This window comes from Lutra lutra, chromosome 7, assembly GCF_902655055.1.
Source record: "Lutra lutra chromosome 7, mLutLut1.2, whole genome shotgun sequence".
NCBI classification, from domain to species: domain Eukaryota; kingdom Metazoa; phylum Chordata; class Mammalia; order Carnivora; family Mustelidae; genus Lutra; species Lutra lutra.
In genome coordinates, this window is record NC_062284.1 from 116,450,468 (window position 1) to 116,472,301 (window position 21,834).

The 21,834-nt window shown below is 40.1% G+C and overlaps 1 protein-coding gene across 1 annotated transcript in view; it reads right to left on the minus strand.

The window, feature by feature from the left end:
- Positions 1-955: 955 nt before the first annotated feature.
- Positions 956-21,834, minus strand: part of SYNJ2BP (synaptojanin 2 binding protein) — a 37,233-nt gene continuing 16,354 nt past the window's right edge. Inside the window, exons 2-4 of the mRNA XM_047738574.1 lie at positions 17,931-18,067; positions 7,695-7,790; positions 956-5,116 (exon numbers count right to left, since the gene is read on the minus strand). Of these exons, the coding sequence (XP_047594530.1) occupies positions 4,976-5,116; positions 7,695-7,790; positions 17,931-18,067 (374 nt within the window). The 3' untranslated portion in view covers positions 956-4,975. The remainder of the gene's footprint in view (positions 5,117-7,694; positions 7,791-17,930; positions 18,068-21,834) is intronic.

Here is a 21,834-nt window from a genome sequence, read left to right on the forward strand (position 1 = left end):
AGATTCCATTCAGAAATCTGTAAACTAGGAAGAGGGATCATCCCGTTTTCCTGTGATTGGTTAATAAATTTCAGTGAAGTTCTTTTGTCTATGACTGTTAATGATTGACTTGTATTTGAAAAAGTAATTCAGCCTCTCCCCTACTCTCTTCTCCTTGCAAGAAGAAAAAGAAAATGAAGAGTATGGAAAATGTTTGGAAATGGGACCTAGTATCTGGAGAACTCCTTTAGACACAGCGGTACTTTCTCATGATATAGGTGGTTACAGTACCAAGGGCAATCAGGTAAGCACATCAAATGCTTTACAGTATGCGCGTGTATAAGTATCATCAGGCACAAAAGTCTATGGCAGTCAAGAACCTGATTCCAATCAGAACAGAATTCCTTAAAATACTGTTTTCTTTGTGATCACAACTGCCCTTTTGGATGTGAGTGCTGGTCTCAAAAAGATTGCTTATAGATCAAAGACGAACAGCAAAAGGGGCCTATTCCGGGATAGTAACCAACTCTAAACCTATTATAGGTAAGAGATTGACAACTTCATAATTTAATCTTCTACTTCTAGAGGATATTAGCAAAATACTATAAGATCAACAAGACTCCCCCACGTTCAGATAATGCACTGTTTCAGCTTAGAGTGACTAGATCTTTGCATCTCTGTATTGTCATCATCAAGGATCCAGTAGGCACTCATATGCTAAAAGAAAAAAAGACTCATCTGTCCAAAGATAAAGTCTGACTAAAATGGGCTAGGATAAAATCTTTATTGGCTCCACATGAAATTACACAAATGACACTCCCCACCCCTTGCCCATACTTGACAGCCTAATGTTTTTTGTTCCATTTCTTTAAATATAGTTTAAATTGCTATTTACACAATAAAAACAATGTCCAACATCAAAAACCCCCACACTTCTCTAGTTTAGAACTACTGGAACAAGTCACAGAAGAACTCATGTGATTGAATTTTATATTAAGGCTTTCGCAGATTCCATGGAATCTACCAGTTCTGCATTATGGCTTACAGTCCCCAGTCTCTATTCAAGTCCAAAGAGAGATGACAGAAGTGGATTGAGATAAAAAGGATAGTTTCATCTATGTTCATGTAGTGCATACATTGCAGACATAAATATGATACAGAAAGGGCACTTCTGCAACAGACTAAATCTTTGAACTAAGTCTGTCTACCTCTTTGAGCTTTGATTTTTCTCATCTCTAAGATAGATTCATCCTAGAATCTTTCTTGCTCCCTTTTAGCTCCAATGTTCTTTGATTGGGTTCTAATTTATTTAACAGATGCACATACTGAAACACTAATACATTTTGCTGGTCAGTCCTAAACAAATAAGCCCTAGAACACTCCATTTTTTCTTCCACATCTATACTTGGGCAGAAGGGCATGGAGAGCTGGGCTCTAAAAAGACCCAAGCGAAATTCTCATTTTATACTGGAGCAAATGCCTGTGTGTGATGTGATCATTTATGTAAGTTTTTATTTAATAATTTAAAGGCCACAGAGCACTGTTTACTGACACTGCACAGTGGAATCCACCTAATGAACTTTATTTTACTGCTGCCTAAGTCCCGCTCTCCAGAGATTTTATTTAATTGGTTAGGTGCAGCCTGAGAACCAGAATTTTATAAGCTCTTCAGATGATTCTAACCTGAGAAAAAGGGGACAACTATTGGCAGAGAGCAGTGATTCTCAAAACTTACTGTGCCTCAGTCACCTGGACAGATTGTTAGAAGTGCTGTACACAGTTTGATTGAGTAGGTCTGGGGTGAAGCCCCAGAATTTACTTTTCTAACGAGTTCCCCAATGATGCTGATGCTTTTATTCAGAGACCACACTTTGAGAGCCATGGCCAGTGAGAAATATCGACAGTAGCACCTGAAGTCCTAAGTTATATCCTGAGTCTATCATTACCACCTACGTAATCTTAGGAAAAGTAATTTATTCTCTTTCCCTTAGTGTCTTTTTAACAATACTTAGATCTCAGAGTGGTGAGTCATGAACAAACAGCGTACCCACCCGGATTTAGTACACCACCTGGCAGAAAATGCAGTAACAAGTATTAGTTTCCTTTTCCATTACACATGGCTAGACAGTGTGAATAAGTGAAATCAACAGCACAGATTAAAACTTGGCAGGAAAAGAGAGACAAATGAAGCAGACAATGTCTTATTAAAATGATATGTGTAATATCAGATGATAAATACAGAGAAGTGCTTTAAGTATATGGTCTTAAAATACTTTCATTCAATTTTTGAAACTTTAAACAGTAATTTAGGTAGCAGGAATATTAGATACAATCTATAAAGTGAAAGAAATATTAGATTCGATCTACAAAGATCATGAATTTTTTTTTTAGTGACTTACAATAGACTCCAATACCTCATCTAGGGCAATTTAGTTTTCTAGAGAATCAGAAATAAAAACTGAATAGTATACTTGCCTGAAATTTTCATCATGGATCTTTAAATGCTCTTTAATTCCAGAGAAAACCTAAATTATTAAAGTGCATAAGAATCCCTATTATTAAACAAAGCAAAACTTCTACCAACCAGGGGGTAAGTGTCATTTTCCACATCTACCAACTAAGAAAAAAACAAGATAGATTTCCCTCCTGCTTGCCAATTGCTTCATTCTGAATGTCTCAAGGTCCTCTCAGGAGTTGATGCCCAAACCCTGAGCTGAATCCTGGGAGGGAAGCCAGCCCACTGAGGAAGCTGCTGCACAAGCCTCCAGACGCAGGGAGGGTGGCGGGGCTTGTGCCTGCACAGCGGGGCTGGTTGAGTTGAGAACTGGAATACTGTCAGTGCGTCTGTGCGGACCTACAAGTGCAGCTGTCTAAGTGAGGCTCAAAGGTACTGAACACTCCAGGCCTAAAGGCCTAAGTCCTACCAGGATTGTTTAAAGCAAGTTTCTCCCTATACCAATGGTTGGCCCAGAGGCAAGGCCTTAGGCGGGTTATTTTTAAAAGCCTTTCCTTCCCACTCTGGCCTGATGCCACTATGTGACAGCTTTTTTTTTGCAGTCCCTGTGGGGGGAAAAAAAAAAAGTGATGGCTGCCTGCACATCTCTGTTGCTACGCTGTGCTCTGAATTTCTTTTTCCATTTCTTATTATTTTCAACTGTCACTTAACCTGATGATGTACTTTTAACTTCTCATCTATTTATGAATTCTCTTAACTAGACTTGTGAGCTCCTCAAGGGTCTTTCATTTGTTCCCTTCCTCCATGGAACTTTCTCAAGTGTCTTCTCAGTCACTGTTCCCTTTTGCTATCTGCAATATAAATTTGACATTCTTTGTAAAAGCATCTTAACAAAACTGGTGTCCAATCAACACCTGTAAAATGCTTACCGGATTATCCATGCTAAGAACTGGACATGACTGGTTTTCTCAGGGTAAGTCTTCATACTCATGCTGTCAAGATTATGTAAGACCTGTAGTCTAGACAATATATTTGGAGAATGGAAATGATTTTTTTAAAGCCAGAGAATTAGCCTTGGTTCAGCTCTCCTCAGTGTTTCAAAATCAACATTTAATATCACACGAACAGAATGGTTCCCACCTCATAATTAACGTCTTTGGTATTCCTGAGCATCCTTTCACCCATATCCTGCTCTCAAGGTTTCCCCAGGAAACATCTACCAAACTTTCCTACCCACTAAAACAGAACAAAACAACAACAACAAAAAAAAAAGAAAACAAAAAAACAAAAACCTTTTCTTCCCCTTCCCTGCAAAATGGTTTATTAGAAGCCATGGCCAGTGTTTAGAGCCTTTCAAAAAAACCCGCAATCCAAACCCTCTCAACTGAATCAGAAGCAGAGCTCATTTCATGCCTGTCCTGCCAGAGAGCAATCCCTTCTCTCATAATTTGCCTATCACTAGTAACCAAAGACTATGTTAGATGGCCCGAGAAGGTTCCGGTGCCACCCTGGAGGCATTATCCTTTTGTCTTTTAGAGTTTTTTTCACTGGGTTGGTCTGGTCCCATCACCAAAGCTCTGACCACAGTCATTCCAGCTGATCCTTTAGCAGGACTGGGAGGTTCCAGAAAAGTCACTGGGGCAGCCCAGAGAAGAAGTAAGGTTTATCTTTACATCTCAAAGTGTGGGGAACAGACTGACTTGCACAAAGCTGGATTATGGCATTTTACCTCCACTTCAGCACAGCTATTATGAAAGAAATATTGTCCTAAGATTCTTAATTAGTTGCTTCGGTTTTCCTTTTTTTCTTTTTTTTTTTAAATGACCCAGATTGGGCATCCTCTTTCAAGGCTCACTCTCTCACTCCTGCTATACATCAAATTCTCCCATTAAGAACTTCCCTTATATCAGAAACCTGAAACCAAATAGCAGCTTTCCACTTCTTTAATTCTCCATAAGGCATCGCTATTATACTATCATGTATGGACATGTGTGTGTGCGTGTGCATGCGCGTGTGCATGCAAGCGCACACATGCACGTGTTTTACAAAAGTAAAAATGCTCTCATTATCCTGTGTTTGATATAGGCACCCAAGTATGTAGATAGAAATTAAATAAAGGCCACAAAAACTTCCCAAGGAAGATCATTAAGAAGAAAAATCCTCTCTTCTCCTGCATCGCACAGCTGGCCTTTGAGGCACGCCAGCTAAGAAAAAGGTATTACCCGTGCTGATGTGAAGACTGGACCTTTCCCTCTTTGGGTTGTAGCTGAACTTCTATTGGCAATCCTAGCAAAATATGTAATTTCCCATCTGTTCTAAGCATGTCTTTTCTTCGGCCTTCTTTCAAACAATACCTTCACTCTCCCATTAGATATGAGGATGTGGAGATTTGGACAGCAAGGTCCTGCTTGGGTAGAAGTCACTTTCAATGACATGTTGACTACGCAGAGAGAGGGAAGGATATGGAGAATGGCAGGGGTTGAGGGTGAGAGGGAAAGAAAATGGGTCTTCTAATGGGAGCACTGGAAGAGAGCAAACTTTTCATAGTTGCTTCCGGTATCTCATGAAGGCCCAGGCTGCTACCATGGTGAGGGCAAACACTGGCACCAGCACCAGAGCTATAGGGATCCCACTTGGCTCCCCTTCACTTCGATGTCCTATAGGCCCGTTCTGCACCTGTAACTGGAAGGGAGAGAAAAATGTTAACACTAGTAAGCAATGTGTGCTCACCCCAACTCCAGTGTCCATGCTGACACATTACCTGGGTCTAGACCACCCAAAGCTGTGACCTCCAAGCACTATCTGGCAGAAGGAGTCCTCTTTGTTTATTCTAAATTGATGCATCAGAGCCATCAACTCTGTGGAAAGAAGTCTGATGGGGAGGCATTTAAGCTTGCTGTGCTACTGACCTAAAGGGGCCCAGGGGTGAGCGGATAACCATTCTGTTTCTCTGCTGCCTCCACCAAGCTCTACATGTATCATGCTAGGAAACCAAAGATAGGAGATGAAACCTACTGATCCTGTAGGGAACCTCAAAATTACTGGGCAGGAGCAGAGGGTGCCCACCTTCCTAGAAATGTTTACTCAGAAAGATTGCCAGTTGTCAGAAAGCAGTAAGGGCCAGGTACAGTGCCATTTTTGGAAATACTTTCCAGTTCTCAAAAGGCACCAATTCCCTCCTGATACAGTGTCATGGCCTTCATCTCTATTTTGTAACACTAGACACAGATAAAGAGGAAACTTATATGGAACAGAGATAAAATACTCAGAAGTAAACAAGTAAAAAAAAAATCATATCCTAGTGGTGATAATTTTCCACTGTCTAATAAGCATTCCCATTTGAGGCTGGGTGGCATTTCTTCATATTAACTCTTTTTTTAAAGCAAGCAAGTGAACGGGGGCTAGGGGACTAAGGGAGTGCAGGATGGGGGTGGGGGAAGGGGCAGAGGGAGACAATCCTAAGCAGGGTCCATGCCCAGCATGGGGCTCGATCCAACGACCCTGAGATCATGACCTGAGCCAAAACCAAGAGTCGGATGCTTAACTGACTTGAGCCACCCAGGTGCCCCTCTTCATACTAACTTTTAACAGCTAACTTGCAATAATTATGATGCCATTTTGTCTCAGTTCGATTTAACCTCCTCATTACAACCCGTGAAAAGTCTGACCCTTCCATATGAAAGGCAGCACTGTATGAACTACCTTTTCTATCCTCTTCCCCACCTCTACATCTTTCACTCATTTCCTGTTCAGATGTCCTGAGAGGGCCTGCCCAATAATAAGATAATGGTTTTTAGGGCTAGGCCAATTCTCTGACCAGTGTTTTATTAGGGGTTACTATGTTTTACTAGAAGTTATTTATAGATGTTTCCCAAAACATGAACTTTGGAAATCGTTTCCCACATGCCTTTAAAAGAACTCTAATCATACCTGAAGTGTATACCTACATTCATTACTTGCCTTTACCATTGCATGAAGTCTTCCATACTTTAGAAACATAACAGCCAAGGCAGAAGCAGCCAATTACCAATATTCTCAACTATTGACCTGTTTTCTAATCCATCACACAGATTCTGCTTACAACTCTGGTATCTTTCATTCTGTGCTCCTTCTGCTCTGTACCACCTCCTGTCAAGCTCTTCTTCAGCCTCTGAAGCCAATGACAGCACCATTTAAGAGGGCACACTGGGGGCATCTGGTGGCTCATTTGTTAAGTGTCTGCCTTTGGCTCGGGTCATGATCCCAGGGTCCTCGGATCAAGCCCTGCATCGGGCTCTCTGCTCGGCAGGAAGCCTGCTTCTCCCTTTCCCACTCCCCTTTCTTGTGTTCCCTCTCTCACTGTGTCTCTGTCAAATGAATAAATAAAAAATCTTTATTTAAAAAAAAAAAAAAGGGCACACTGAACCTGTGTTGTAAATGCACCCCAAAGTCCTTGGAGTAGAATTCCTCCAAAGGGAGGAATTAGGTTTACCAGGCTTCTCTACCCATCATCCAAATTATAAAACACTAGGAACTAAGAAGTGGATGCAGGGAGAGGTGCTGCTTTGATTAAATTCTTTTCTTTAAAAATTTATTTATTTGAGAGAGATACAGTGAGAGAGAGAGAGAGAGAGCGCATGTGTGGGTGGGAGAGGCAGAGGGAAAAGCAGACTCCCTGCTGACCAGCGAGGCCAATAGTGGGCTCAATCCTAAAACCCCACAATCATGACCTGAGCTGAAGGCAGACGCTTAACCCACCAAGCCACCCAGGCGTCCTTTGACTAAATTCTGAAATCCATTTTCTTTTTCCTGGAGATCCCCTTTGAGCATTACAGCTTTGGTCAAGAGGGTCAACAAGTTGATAAGAAAAGGGTTGTGTCGTGATTGGGAAAAGCGCACAGTGGGTATCAGGAAAGCCACCCCCTCTACACTTCAAGTTTCATTAATAAGTATGTTCAAGGGCAGACACAGGTTTCCTTCCCTACTAAAAAATAAAATTGATTCTTGCTGAATTTTCTCCCCATTGATTTGAATTTGGTTGTCAAGCTTTACAGTTAAGATACATCTCCTGGAAGCTAGGACCTAGGCTGCAAGCAGAATGAATTTCCTTTCGTGATAAGAAGTCCCTGAAGACCCCTGCCTGTGCTAGACAAGCTCTTCCAAAGAGTGAGAAAGAAAAAAAAAAAAAGCCAAATGCACTACTAAAGATTGTGCAATATGTCGTATTCCCAAGAATGATACAAAAGCTTGGTGCCAGCTTGCTGGCTGCAGGTAAACCTACCCTGTGTTGTACTCTTAGGGACACGGCATAACCTGCATTACGGAAAAGGTCTACAGCATCCTGGTGCAGCAAGTTCCTTAGGTCTTGGCCATTTACCTGTCAAAAACAGCAAGAAAAGTAGTAAAAGAAGTAGAATGATAAGTCAAAGATTGATATTCATGTGATTAAACATTTAAAAACTACAGAGCAAATTTCAAGGACTAGGAGAATGGGTTAAGTAAAGTAGAACTAAGTCACTTTTTTCATGTTCAAAGCTACATTTTCCTAGAACTGAGGTTCTGTGGGCCATCTGAAGAGCACCAAGGTTTTTTATTAAAAAAAAAAAAAAAAAGTTTCTCCTTCACCTTGGCTCCTGTTGCCTGTCTCATTTTGACAGCTGGGTTTCTGCTATGTACCTGTGTGTCTTCCCTAAGCATCAGCCTGCTTCCCTACAGCTAACATGATCTTCTGGGTTACCATCCTATCCTTCACATTGCTAATCCCTGGTACTGCCAGCTTCAACTCTAGAAATATAACTCTATGAAACAATTTATTTTGATGTGGTGCAAACCTACTAGCCCATTCTATTGGTCTTGTTCAATTGTGAACAATTTCCCTTGGTTCCATGGATACTCCCATCCTCCATCAATTTACTAATTTTACAATATTTCTTTGATGATACAAACTTCCAAAAAATGCTTCAGTGTAGCATCTAGAGGTGAGAGATGACCAGTGGGATTAAATCTTCTGAGTGTTAGGAGTGACACTGTCCGCAAGTGTTATCTACCCTATGGTGTACTCAGTGCCACAGCCTCACCCACTTTATGCAAGATCTACACATCTTTTGTACACATCCATGTCATTAACAGCAACAGCAGCAGGAACACCTCATGTATTTATTTGGTAGGTTCTGTGCTGTATGCTTTACACGCGCTGTCTAATGTTGTTCTCACGATAATCCTATGAGGTAGACACCATTTTTATCTTGTTTTCACAGATGAAGAAACTGGGGCTTAGCAAGGTAGATAATTCACCCAAAGTCATAGTAAGTATAGGAGCTAGGGCTAGTATTTTTAAATATCTGAAGTAGCGTTACAGTGCCCTTGCAATTTACTCTTCCTTCTGAACTATTATTCTTCCACCTGGACTCACGAACTAGCTTCAGCTGAAGCTCAAGCCATTGATTTATTCAAACCTTTCATCTTCCTTGTTACTGTCTTCCTTCTCCAAGAGGTTCACATCACTCCTCCATACAATCTCCTGCTAGGTGACTTAATCTAATAGCACTTTGGTGTTATAAACTGTCTACCTTACTCTTAGAAAACTGACCACAATTTCTACTCCCTTCACACTTGCTATTCCTCTACTGAATCTGCTCAGTATCCTAAGACCTTTAATAACCTTTTTTAGATTTTACTTGCATCCTAACCCATCTAGGAGTTCTTGCTGTTATTTCAACAAAGCACTTCGTCAACTATTAGAATCCCTTGTCGCCATGATCTTCTGCCATCTTTCCAGTCCCGCGAAACACAATACATTTAGTTTCCTCGTCATCAGTGAGTTTAATGTTCCTGGGGAAAATACACCCTCCTACTTCCCAGTACAGATCCATGCTGGCTGACACCTGCTATATCCTTATGACAACTCTACTCACCTGGTGAACTCCCTAATGAATGCCCAAGAGCAGCTGTTCCAGACCTTTCCTACCATCAAACTCCAACACTGATCCTATCTCCTCTCTCCAGATTCCTTTGCCTTATCTTCTTTGAGAATACGGGTAACCTCCCACACACTCTCCATGTTCTTTCCTGCCGTTTCAAAGTTTCCTGATGGCCTCTCACCGCTTCTTTGCCCTTGTTTCTGATTTAGATCCATTTCCCTCTACCAAGGCTAAACCAGCCACAGATGCTGTTGGTCACATTTCTTCCAGCCTTCTTAGAGAACTTAAGTGATCACTGGCTCCTCTTGATTCCTTCATTATTGCTCTCTGCTCCTTCTCAACTAAAATTATCCTCATCTGTAAAGAAAACAATATCAATATTTCTTGGAACCCACTATCACCCTCTTCCCATCTTCTGTCCTCCACCTTTCACTGCAAAACTTGTTTAAAGAGCTCTTGGAAAGCACTGCCTCCACTTCCTCCACAGCCATGCACTCTAATCCCTGGTACAGGCATAGAGTATGAGGAGGCAGGAAAGAATATTCTGTCCTGCAGGTCAGGAGGGACTTCTAATCCTCAAATCCTACAGCCCTTTCCCAGGCGTCAGACTTCTCCCTTTTGTAGTTCTCTCTGGTCTCCGCTTCTGAAGCTCCCTTAGTTCTTGAAGGAATCCTTTCCCAATTCCTCTTCTTCTCCATCCTTCTTAAGCATTCCTCAATGTCTGTAGTCCTCTGTCCCCTCATCTTCTCTCCCATGGTGATCTTTCACAATTTCAACTGTACTCTGCAAGACAACTCCCAAATCCGTATCCTTATTTCTACTTCTGGACTTGCCAGTTTCCTGCTGGATGCCTGGACAGGAATATTTTGCTACACCCCCATTCAACAAATCCAAAGCCTCCTTTTCACTTCCCACAAAACCAGTCTATCCCACCTTCCCTCTTATTGCCACTACCATTCCTTCAGACTAGAATTCTGGTATTTTTAAGCTCCACTCCCTGTCGATGTTCACATACAATACCTTGCCAAATCCTATAGGCTAACATAATACTATTCCTCACACCCTATTTTCCTTCAATTGCCTATTTAGGTGGTGGACACTTTCAGGTGAACTATTGTGATCACCCTCTCATTGACTCACTTTCCTCTAGCACGGCCCCCCATTCTATCCTATTCAAACACTGTCTCCAGATCAAGCCTCCTAAAGGACCATTCTGTTCCTACAAACCTGGGAGCAGGAGAGAAGAGACTGCATGCCTGATTTCTCATTCTGGTATACAAAGTCCTCCAGGAAGTGGCTCCAACCCACTCTCTCAATTTAATTTCACATTATTCCCTTTCATAAATCCTGTGCTCTAAATCACAAAATTCACTGTCCCTACGATGTAAAACATATATCCTTACTTTCACGCCTGTGCCCCAGCTATTTCGACCATCTGAATACACTTCCTTTTTTAAAAATTCCACATATCTTCCGAGATTAATCTTAAATAGGATCAGTCCTGCTACCTACAGTGTAGAAGCGAATATAGTTTTCTAGTTGATAGACTTCGATTTCATGCCACCAAGCCACCTTCTGATCATGCCTTTTGTTTGTTCTGGTGAACATGCCACAGGAAAAGAACTTCAGGAGTCCTAGAACCACCACAGTGAATTCTCAACATCTCAACCTTCTAGTTAATTCCTGGGGTAGAGAATCAGTGTGAGATTGCGGACTGTAGTGGGAAGGCTCATGTAACTAATCTAGCCCATGTGATAACTGTACTTCTCATTGTAAGGAAATGGCTATTTTCTCTTAGAGACAGACAAATTAGGTTAATGATGCAGTTATGTCAATAAATGCCAAAGATCTCAGAGCTCAGCATCACAGCCAAGTTTCATAGTGATAAGAATGCAAGTGGGAGAACTCAGTCACTAAATGACATTCAATGGCAGCAGTACTAAGTTCAAGATCGTCTTTGCAATCACAGCCCAAAATAACTGTCAGGAAACACTGAATATTTATTATCATGTCTGGAGCTGTCTCTTCATTTTACACGTACTAACTTATTTAGTCCTCGCAATAATCCTACGACTTATGAACTCCCATTTAATAGATGATAAAACTTGGAAGGCTATGCAACTTGTCCGTGGGCATATAGAATGGAAGTAGCAAAGCCAGAATTCAAATGGCCTGGCTATAAAAGCTTCACTTTAAAACACTAACCCACAGAAATTCACATTGTAAGCAAGGATTTTATCTCAGCAACTTACCACTATCCATCTCATTAATACTGTAAATTAAATTTTTACTGGTTTTATAGGTTCATTTTATCTAAAAAGTTATACACTTCCAAATTTTAGAGTTTTGTGGAATATAAGGTGTTTCTACATTAATATTTTTATTCATGTGCATATATTGAAGCAGCATTAAAATTTGGGAAGATAAAATTTAGTTAAGTGCCAAGTCGATGACCTTTCTAGAGAACTCCGCTAGATGTGACTGATTTCTTTCTTTGAATCTCTGTATTATGTAATGATCTTAAAGCTCAAAGTGAACTCTACCCTATTTTATATCACTTAACATTCTACTGTAAATAACTTCGAAAGGCTGTATCACAAAACTCTTCATAACCCCTGTAATATCTGAAGAGTACTTTGAAGAACACGAATATAATAACTGTCACATGATTTCCTGAAGTTTGCTTGCCGACTGCAGCCTGAAAAAGCCTGACGACATATTGTCAATATTATACAAAGCTGAAAGGCCTGGACTCTGACAGCAGCTTTGCCTACCAGTGACTCAGTGTGTAACCTTGGTCCTCACCTGAGCCTCCTTCCGCTCATGGGGAAGGACATTAGTGGTATCAGGCCAAAAAGGGTGCCACACAGCGCATAAGCCAATTATAGCAATCATGTCTTTCAATCCTCTTAGTTAGGCCTAAAGGTATTGTAATATAAAGGGACTATTTATTACTCTAATTACTTAAAAACAAAAACAAAAACAAAAACAAAAACTCCAGACAAGAGGCCTTTGAGACATTCAAGGGCAATTTCTTTTTTAAAGAACCATTTCTTATCCTTTGCCCAAGTTTAAAAACAGCCCCATAAAACAAATTATGATTCTGTCTCTTGTCCAGGTCATCTCTAATTCAAAGCCAGATTGGCTTTCCAATATTTGCCTCCTCTATGCATTTTCAGATTCTACCTCATATTGACTATCCACCAAGGTCCATAGATTTTATTCCTAAATATATGTGGAATTTGCTCTCTTTGTCACCTTCCATACTAATATAGACCAGGGGTTCTCAAAGTGTGACCCCAGAACCAGCCACATTAGCATTCACCAGGGAACTTAAAAGTTAAAAGCAATCCGTGCTTTCACAAGCCCTCCAAGTGATTCCAAATGAGTTAATTCTAACCTAACCTGCCTGAATCAATCTTTAACTGGTCTCTACACCCAGCCTGCTTACCCTATTCAATACAAATTCTGTGCATACACAGATTTCATCAGTGATTTTCTGTTTACCAAAGTAGTGATTTTTCAAATATGAGTCTATGGACCCACCACAGAACACAGTGAAGTTAATCCAGTGGGTCAAGATAAGTATTTAATTTTAAAACAGTGAAAGTAGAAGAAAACACAACACACAGTGTATCACATATAGAAGGGATAAATACTATTTTCTTAACCTTTGCTTCGGTTACATGTGTGGTTGCATGTATGTGTATTACCTGTTATAGGTCATAACTTAAAACATCTGAATAACACTTGCCTAGAGCAGTGCCTCTCAACAATTTATTCACACCCAGGGACTTTATTCACACCCAGGGATCTTACTATAAAGCAGGTTTTGATTCCAGTAGGTCTGAGAGGGCTCCTGAGATTCTGCATTTCTAACAAGCTCCCAAGTAATGGCCAGATGGTCCCTGGACCTCACTTTTAGTCCCAAGAGCTACTCAACAGAGAAATCTTAGAACGCTGCTAACTTGCTACTTCAGTTTCCTTAACTCATGAATAGTTTCACTGAACCTGAGATATGGCAGATGTTGCAGCATGGTAGAAAATTCTACTGACTGAATGTTCAGAGAATTGAAATGCTGGTGTTCTGCTTAACAGATAGGGAAACATAGAATTTTTTTTGCTTTAAGTATGGTTGTGAGCAATCTTTAAAAATTAGTCTCCTATTTTCTGCCTTAGGAAATGAGTAAACAGTTAAAATCAGTTTCCTCCATCTTTTTTTTTGAAGTTTAACTTTTCACCTGTGTGACTTTTATGTATTCCTTTATTTATTTACTTTAGAGAGGCAGAGAGAGACAGAAAGAGGTAGAGGGCAAGGAGGAACCCTCAAGCAGGCTACATGGCCAGTGCAGAGCCCGACACAGGGCTCGATCTCACAACTCTGAGATCATGACCTGAGCCGAAATCAAGTGTCAGATGCTTAACTGAGAGGGCCACCCAGATACCCCCAAATTAATCACCTTTGATGATTAATAATTTTGAATTGCCTCAAGAGCTCTACCTATAGAATAGCATTAATATAAATGTAGATGATGTATGGAAGGAATGGACTTAATTTAATAAGCACTGACCCAGATTATACTCTGGATATTTTAATTTTTTTGCCAAGATCCTGAAATGAATCACAATGGAGGGTGGGGGGTGCCTTTGTCAGAGTTGAAGAAGGAAGAAAAAACCATATTATCTACTTCTAATTAATCAGACCAAACCGAAAAAGTCCATTATGCTATGATGCATTCACAGAGCAGCTATCTTACTGCATGTGTGCTCTGTGCCAGCCTACAAGCTGGGGTTGCTGAGACAGGAGGACAAAGTGCCTAGAGGCATCCTTTGTCTAAAGGATTCTGCATATCTCAATGTCTTGGCTGCTGCCTGAGATGAAGGTTTTTTGGTGGATCTTTCCCACTAATTTCTAAGCTACGGGCGAAGACAAGTCTTTCATTTTTCAAATCATTCCACAGCACCTGGCATGGTGGTCTGCAGGCTGTCAAGTAGAGTAGTTGTGAATGTTGAGGACTACTCAGCACTTTCATTCACCAAGTTAAGAATTCTATTTGATGAGAACATGAAATGCAGCTGACTGGTGGCCTGATGGTGCCATTTTGTTATATAAGGGGTTTGGTCAAAAGGGAATATTCACCTATTCAGTGTAGGGGTCAGTTCACATCACCCTGAGCATCATAAAAATGTACGGTTCACTGAGGATGGACTGTTCCTGACTATCCACCTGCCTTCATTTAGGCAGACAACAAGGGAAATGACAAACCTAGATAGTTTACATTTTTTTTCCCACAAAAGTAAAATTTCTCCAGGTTCCCTGGTAACCTATACAAATATCAAATTGGCCTCACCAACACACACACAAAATAAACTTCAGGTGAGGAATCTCCATCTCCAGCCCTCATCTCAACTTCAGGTTCATTCTATTAGTAATATCTGTTTTTGTTTCATGGTTGTCAGATAGAATAGGGCCTTAAAAAAATTTGCATTAGTTAAAAAATTTTTTCTTCTCCCTTTTTAAGTTTAAACATTCCACAGAGATCGCAAAAAATTTAACTTCTGATAAGAGGAAACTGTGTAAGTCATGCTATTATTTAATTTTACCTGAAATTAAGACAAAATTATGGGCATTATTTCAAGAAAAATGGAAAGATTAAACTGTCAATAACAACTCAGGAAATCTAGATCACTTAATGAAACTTTTATTAATTATCCAAAATGGATGTGCTAAGGAAGTGACATTCTTAGTCTGATTATCTAACAAAAGTTAAAAGAAAAAGAGTTGGGGCACATTTTGCAACATGGAAAAATAACCTATGTGAAGAGAGTAGAAAAACCCATCAAGAATCAATGAGAATATAGACTAATAAATAGTTCAGCATCATCATTTTACAGAGACTCCAAAGCCAGTAATAGAGCGCTTAAGAACATCAGAGGGAGAGACTGAGCTACAAAGGAGACATAAACATTTAACGGTTAATGCCCAGCAAATTTGCTTAAGGAGAGAAAGCGGAGAAGACGGTGAGTGAGGCAACAGAGGCAGTATTTCTTAGGAACGGGGTCTAGAAAGAAGAATTTTGGAGCAAACTCTTGGAAAGGAAACTGGAATGAAATAAGATAGCCCTAGAAAGAATGAAGAGCATATGCTGGCCTCTTCCTCTTGTACATGCTCCATCTTCTCTTTCTCAGTCTTACTCCTCTCCATATCTGTCTTATACTTTTGCCTCTTCTTCACCAGGCATTTCTTCCCTCTTCTTTCCCATGTCTTAACTGACGAAAACATAAGCTTGAAACATAAAGTAAAATCCTCCTTGCTACAAATTTTAAAGTGAAGGGAGCTGAGTTTTTTGTTTTGTCTTGTTTTGTTGACATTTACTTTTCTCTGCATGGACATCTATCTCCTACCATACCCTTTAAAAGAAAAGAAAAAGAAAAAAAAAAAACAAACCTGAGCAGCCTTCCAATAATTTCTTTTCTCTATGAGGCAATGGTCCACATAAGAAAGGCTGCTCATCTTCTTTGATGTCTAATAAATTCTCTCACACTGAGCTCTATGAACCTTTTTTCCTGATTCTATCCCTTACAGAAAGACTGCTATCAGTTTTTATATAAAACCACACAGAAAAGCAATGCATTCACCATGAAACTTTCTGTTTAGGATACCTAGTCCTAGCTCCTCATTTACCTCTTAGGAGGCAGTACATCATACTGATTAAGAGCAGAGGCTCCAAATTCAGGCAGCCTAGTTTTAGTCCTCTGCCACCTACTTCTTGTGTGACCTTGGGCAAGCCGCTTGACCTCACCAAGACTCAACTTCCTCGGCTGCCTGCCAAACAGTCATAATAAATGGACTCACCTCATAGGGTTATTGAAATTTTAAATAAATGTAAGGTTCTCAGCATATTGCTAGTATACAGTGCTCGAAAACTTCTAACCAGTCTCATTTTTCAACAATCTACATTTTACCAAACCTTTTTGAAAAACATGGGTGTCCTCTTAACCCCTACACTTTTCAAATGTAACCCAGGCCCCAGTGTTCTGGACAGGATGTGGTATGTCACTTTAAACTGCATAGTTTCAGGCAACCCCTTCGGGTCCCCTCTCTCCTTGGGAGCTTTGTACTATCACTTTGTTATCACTCAATAAACAGTACTTTGCTGCCCCCCAAATAAGTAAATAAATGAATAAATAAACTTGCGGTTTCTACGTACATGCTATACCTTCAACAACCTACTCTAAATTTTCCGTAATGTACCACTCAAGTTGATTTCATGTTTTTTGGATGTCTTTCTCCAGGGGTCTATAGGAAATAATCTACTTGTCAACTTCTCAGAATTGTTTTGAGATAAAAGATATTTATCACTCTCTGAATCTCTCAAATTAAAAAACAGGATCTAGGGATGCCTGGGTGGCTCAGTTGGTTAAGCAGCTGCCTTCAGCTCAGGTCATGATCCCAGCGTCCTGGGATCGAGTCCCACATCAGGCTCTTTGCTTGGCAGGGAGCCTGCTTCTCCCTCTGCCTCTGCCTGCCACTCTGCCTGTGCTCTCTCTAGCTCCTCTCTGACAAATAAATAAATAAAATCTTTAAAAAATAAAAATAAAAAAAAAAAACCAGGATCTAGGAAAAGCTTAACGGTCTGAAAAGAGGCAAAATAGTTGGTGAGAAGGACAAAAGTAGGATATTACCATCCATGACATTATATTTATACCCTGGATCAGCCAACCTTTCTAGGCTTGCCTGAAATTTCTCAACCTGTTCATCTGTAAAATATATAATGAACCTTGTGCAAGGATACAAAAGGTTAAAAAAGATCTAGTCCCTTTCCTTGAAGAACTTCTAGAAAAGAATCAAATCTCACCATATAGCATCTTATTACAAACAGCAGAGTAAAATGGGACCTCATTAGACAAAAACCCAAATGAGAATGCATTCCAATTTTTCATCTTCATGACAGCTGAGAAGGGCTCTGAGTCTAAAAAGGACACTTGGGGCACCTGGGTGGCTCATGGAGTTAAAGCCTCTGCCTTCGGATCAGGTCATGATCCCAGGGTCCTGGGATCAAGCCCTGCATTAGAGAGCCTGCTTCTCTTCCTCTCTCTCTGCCTGCCTCTCTGCCTACTTGTGATCTCTGTCTGTCAAATAAATAAATAAAATATTAAAAAAAAAAAGAAAAAAAAGGACACTCAATTCCTACCTTCCTTTTGTGTCTCTTTGTAGTAAAGGAAGACACACATTAGTCTTTCAATTAACAAAAGGGAGGTAATAAAGTATAATTGAAGGACAATTTTGAGTTTTAAGTCCTTTTTCCCCACAACAGTCCCTCATCCCTACCTGTTTCCTGCCTTTTGAACTTGGTTAAGTAGCTTCATTCTGGACTAAATATGCCTTGTCTATCAAATGAGGAATTATATCCTCTTTGCTCTATGTTCGTGTTGGAAAAGGTGACTGATCAAGGTCCCTCCTCCCACCACATTCTATAATCCGGTATTTCCAGATCCAAAGAGGCAGGCAGAAATCTTCCCAAGGAAGGGGCCAAGGGTAAGAACTGGGGTCTAGGGAGCAAGGAACAGTGAAGGAGGCCGAAGCCAGTTCTCACCGAGAGGATCTTATCACCCTCCTGGAGCCGCCCATCCAGGGCCGCAGCCCCATTCTCTTTGATGCGGCTGACGTAGATGCCACTGTCGTTGGAGACATACTGCTGATCTGTGCCACCGACGATGTTGAAGCCCAGCCCTGAGAAAATCATGGAGGAGTTGTAAAGGAGATAGTGATGAAGAAGAAAGGGAATAAAGGAGAAGAAGAGAGAAAGAGGAAAGTTCTAGTCGGGAGGGGACACTGATGAGTCAACTGTGATATAATGGGTCAAATGACATGGGCAAGGTCAGTGAAGAGTATCATCAACAGAGGTCAAGAGTACCCAGAGTTGTCCACTTAAACCAGGCAAGACTAAAAATATAAATGTAGTCATTTTGTTTATACTAGTCATACCAGTTTGCTGAGTATAAAAAGATCTATACTAAACTCAGTGAAATAATGGTGTTTCTTATGCACTTCTGTTCACATTCGATTTAGCTTCTGCTGGCGACATTTAGAGGAGCCAATTTTTTACTTTCCTGCTATTAATGTAACAATGTGAGCTGTGTTCATGAGAAGTCATGCTTTTAACTATTTAGCAAATGAACTATCCTTAATTCAGTGGAGCAGAGATTCTTAAGCAAAGCTTCCCCTTCATACTTCTCTTCTCCCAGTGTTCAGGACAGTTTGTGTTGGAGGTATTTTGGAAGAAATGGTCTTAGGAGTTTCATTTATTTTTCTATTTTAGTGTAGGTGTTGGCAGGAATCCTGGGAACCAAAAAGATAACTGAAGCTTCTCAATAGAACTAAATCACCAAATTGACTGTTTCCTTTTCTACCTCCAGTGCAAACGACCATGAATTTGGGTAGTTTGCCAAGTTTTATTCACTGTAGGAAACGGACTACCCACTGATTAACAACTGTCCATTCTCCCCCTTGCCCTAACCCCTGGCAACCACCCTTCTATTCTTTGCTTCCCTAAATGACTAATTTAAATGGGTATAAAAATTTCAGTTACGCAAGATGCAAGATAAGTTCTTGAGAGATGACATACAACTTGGTGCTTATAGATAACAAGTGTTACTGTACACTTAAAAATCTATTAAGAGAGTAGGTCTCATTTAAGTGTTCTTACCATAATAAAATAAAATAAAATTTTAATAAGAAAGAAGACTAGTAAAGTGTCATTTCCATGGATAAACCACTAAGTTGTGGAAAGAATTTCACTATACAAAAAAAATTGTTATAAAGAGATTTTATCTCTGCATTAAAAAGGGGGGGGGGGAACCTCCCTGGGGTTTTCTTTCTGTCAGATACTGTAGAATTCATAGTCATAGTGCCAAGAGAAAAGAAATAGTATGAAAACAATTAAAAAACAAAAATCTGGTGGACAATTAGAAGGACTAGCCATGATCACTAGCTTACTATTGGTTTCAGTAGAAAACAAATAAAGGAGACATATGTGGGCTTTCTAAAAAATTCTCCCCATTGGTGTGAAGCTCACAGTATTAACTTAAGTACTAGCAAATCAATCTGTGATTTAAGAAAACACATGGCCAAAGGGAGAGAAGCAGCAGGAAACATCTCATTTAGACAGCATACCTTATGGACCAACTATCTCAGCTCAGTGGTCCACACCACTTCATCTAGAGAATGAAAAGTGTTCAAGATACAGGATAGCAAGAGTTCCTTCTAAAGACGCCTATTTCAACTTCCTTGAAGAGTAGCCTATGAAAATTTAAGTTACTAAATGGTTTCTCTTAGAACACTTAATTTGTATCATAGTGGGTAGGAGGTACTGGAAAGGGGAAGGTGGGTAGTGATAAGACAGAAAGGTAGGTGAAGCCTGATTAGTGAAGGCTTTGAAATTATTTCCAAACTGACAGGTTTGAGCAAGGTGGCTGAGGACAACCAGCCTTTCACAATACTAGCACAAACAATTTAGAGAAAATCTTTCCAATCTAACATCTTCACCAAACGCTACAAATGACTCTGGGGACATGGGGTACTGGGAGGATGTGTTAAGTAGCTAAACACAATCCAGTAGTTAGAAAGAGGGGGACTTTGCTACTGGTTACTGAAAGCTACAGAACAGTGCCTAAAGAAGGAGAGTGGAAGAAATCTTACTGAAATTTTCTATAAACATGCAAGTGCTTACTCTCACCCAAAAATCACGTTATATAAGCATGTTAATAAAGAACTGCTCCATTAGTTGTAAATGAACCACACCACTTCACAGGAAAACTCTGAGACCCACATGAAGTCTCTTTGTTCCGCCGGAACATTTCTAAAACAGAACTTACCTATAATATGAAGCATTGCTGAAATAAACAGAAGTCACCAAAGCACTGAGCAGCAGTACTACCAACTCAAACCTGATCATTTACTATGTGTCAGGTACTGTGTTATGTTCTGAGGAAGACATAAAGCTAAATGGGAAAGTCACCACTTTACCAGAAACAGAAATTTATTCTTTTCCCTGTCCCTTTTAGATTTCGCAGAAACAAATTAAAGTCAGAAGACCTGGTCACAAATTCGACTCCATAATTTACAAGATGTGGACTAAAATAAGTCAGTGTACCTCTCTGATACTCAGTTTCCTTTTCTGTAACATAAGGATTACAAATCCTGCCCTCCCTACTTCAAAAGCTAATTGGTAGGGTCTAATAACATAAAATCTGAAAAAAGTCCTTTATGATCTACAAAGTAGTTACCACAAGAGTAGATGTCAACAAACTGGTGCCTGCTACTGCCCCAAATTGGATAGTCTGACGGAGAAAAGATTAACAAATACACAGTACCAATGTGGAAAACCCTGAAATACAAGGCAGATAAAAAGTCCATTAATAGGACAAGACTGGTTTGGAACTCAAACCTAACTGAAATTAAGTATGTCTATAACTCATGACCCACACAGCCCCATCATGAAGTTTCTAGCAAGGGTGGTATTTAAAATATGCAACAGTCAGTCCAGCACATGCACCACCCAACTGCAAGAGATGTCAGCTGGAAATAAGCAGAAGGAGAAGGGCTATCCCAGTATATATATGCTGATTATCAACTGTGTCTAGGAAAATCTTCCATAAATAGAGTAGATCACATATTCTGGTTTGTCTGAGAGTCTTGATATATACCTGTTGTCCCAGTATTATTAAAATAGTTCCCTTCAATTTAAAAAGCATCTCATTGTGGACCAGTATGACCATCCTAACTATAAAGGGTAATGTAAGAAAAAAAAAAAAGGTGATGTGAGAATGTGAATTGCAGCATGCTTTGTGGTAGGGTGGAACTGATGGTAATTCAGGTTATCCATCCGTTGGGGAACAGATAACTAGAATTTGGTTAAAAGTCAGAAGATCTGGGGTACCCGGGTGGCTCAGTCACTGGGGGTCTGCCTTTAGTTCAGGTCATGATCCCGGAGTCCTGGATTTGAGCCCCACCATCAGGCTCCCTGCTCAGCGGGAAGCCTGCTTCTCCCTCTCATACTCCCTCTGCTTGTGTTCCCTCTCTTGCTGTGTTTCTGTCAAGTAAATAAATAAAATCTTTATAAAAGGGAGAAGTTCTGAATAATCATATATAAGGTAACAGAGTTTTAAAATGTAATGTTGACACTAATAGCCCAATACCTTCTTATAAATTAGAAATCCAGCACACAAACAGTATTACCTACTTACAAAAGTACATGTATATTTAAAGACATGTAGAAACACATTAGAATGGGTGCCTCTGGGGGAAAGATACAAAATGAAGTTTAGGGATGAAGGGCAAAAATCAAAAAACAAAAAAAAAAGAGGAACCTTGCATGTACTGATGATGACAATGTGTGACAGAACTACAGGATATAATTAATTCAGCTCTCAGCAGAAGGGGTTGAGTGCAGAGGGAAAAAGAAATAGACTGGCACTCAAAAGACTTTTCAAAAAGTG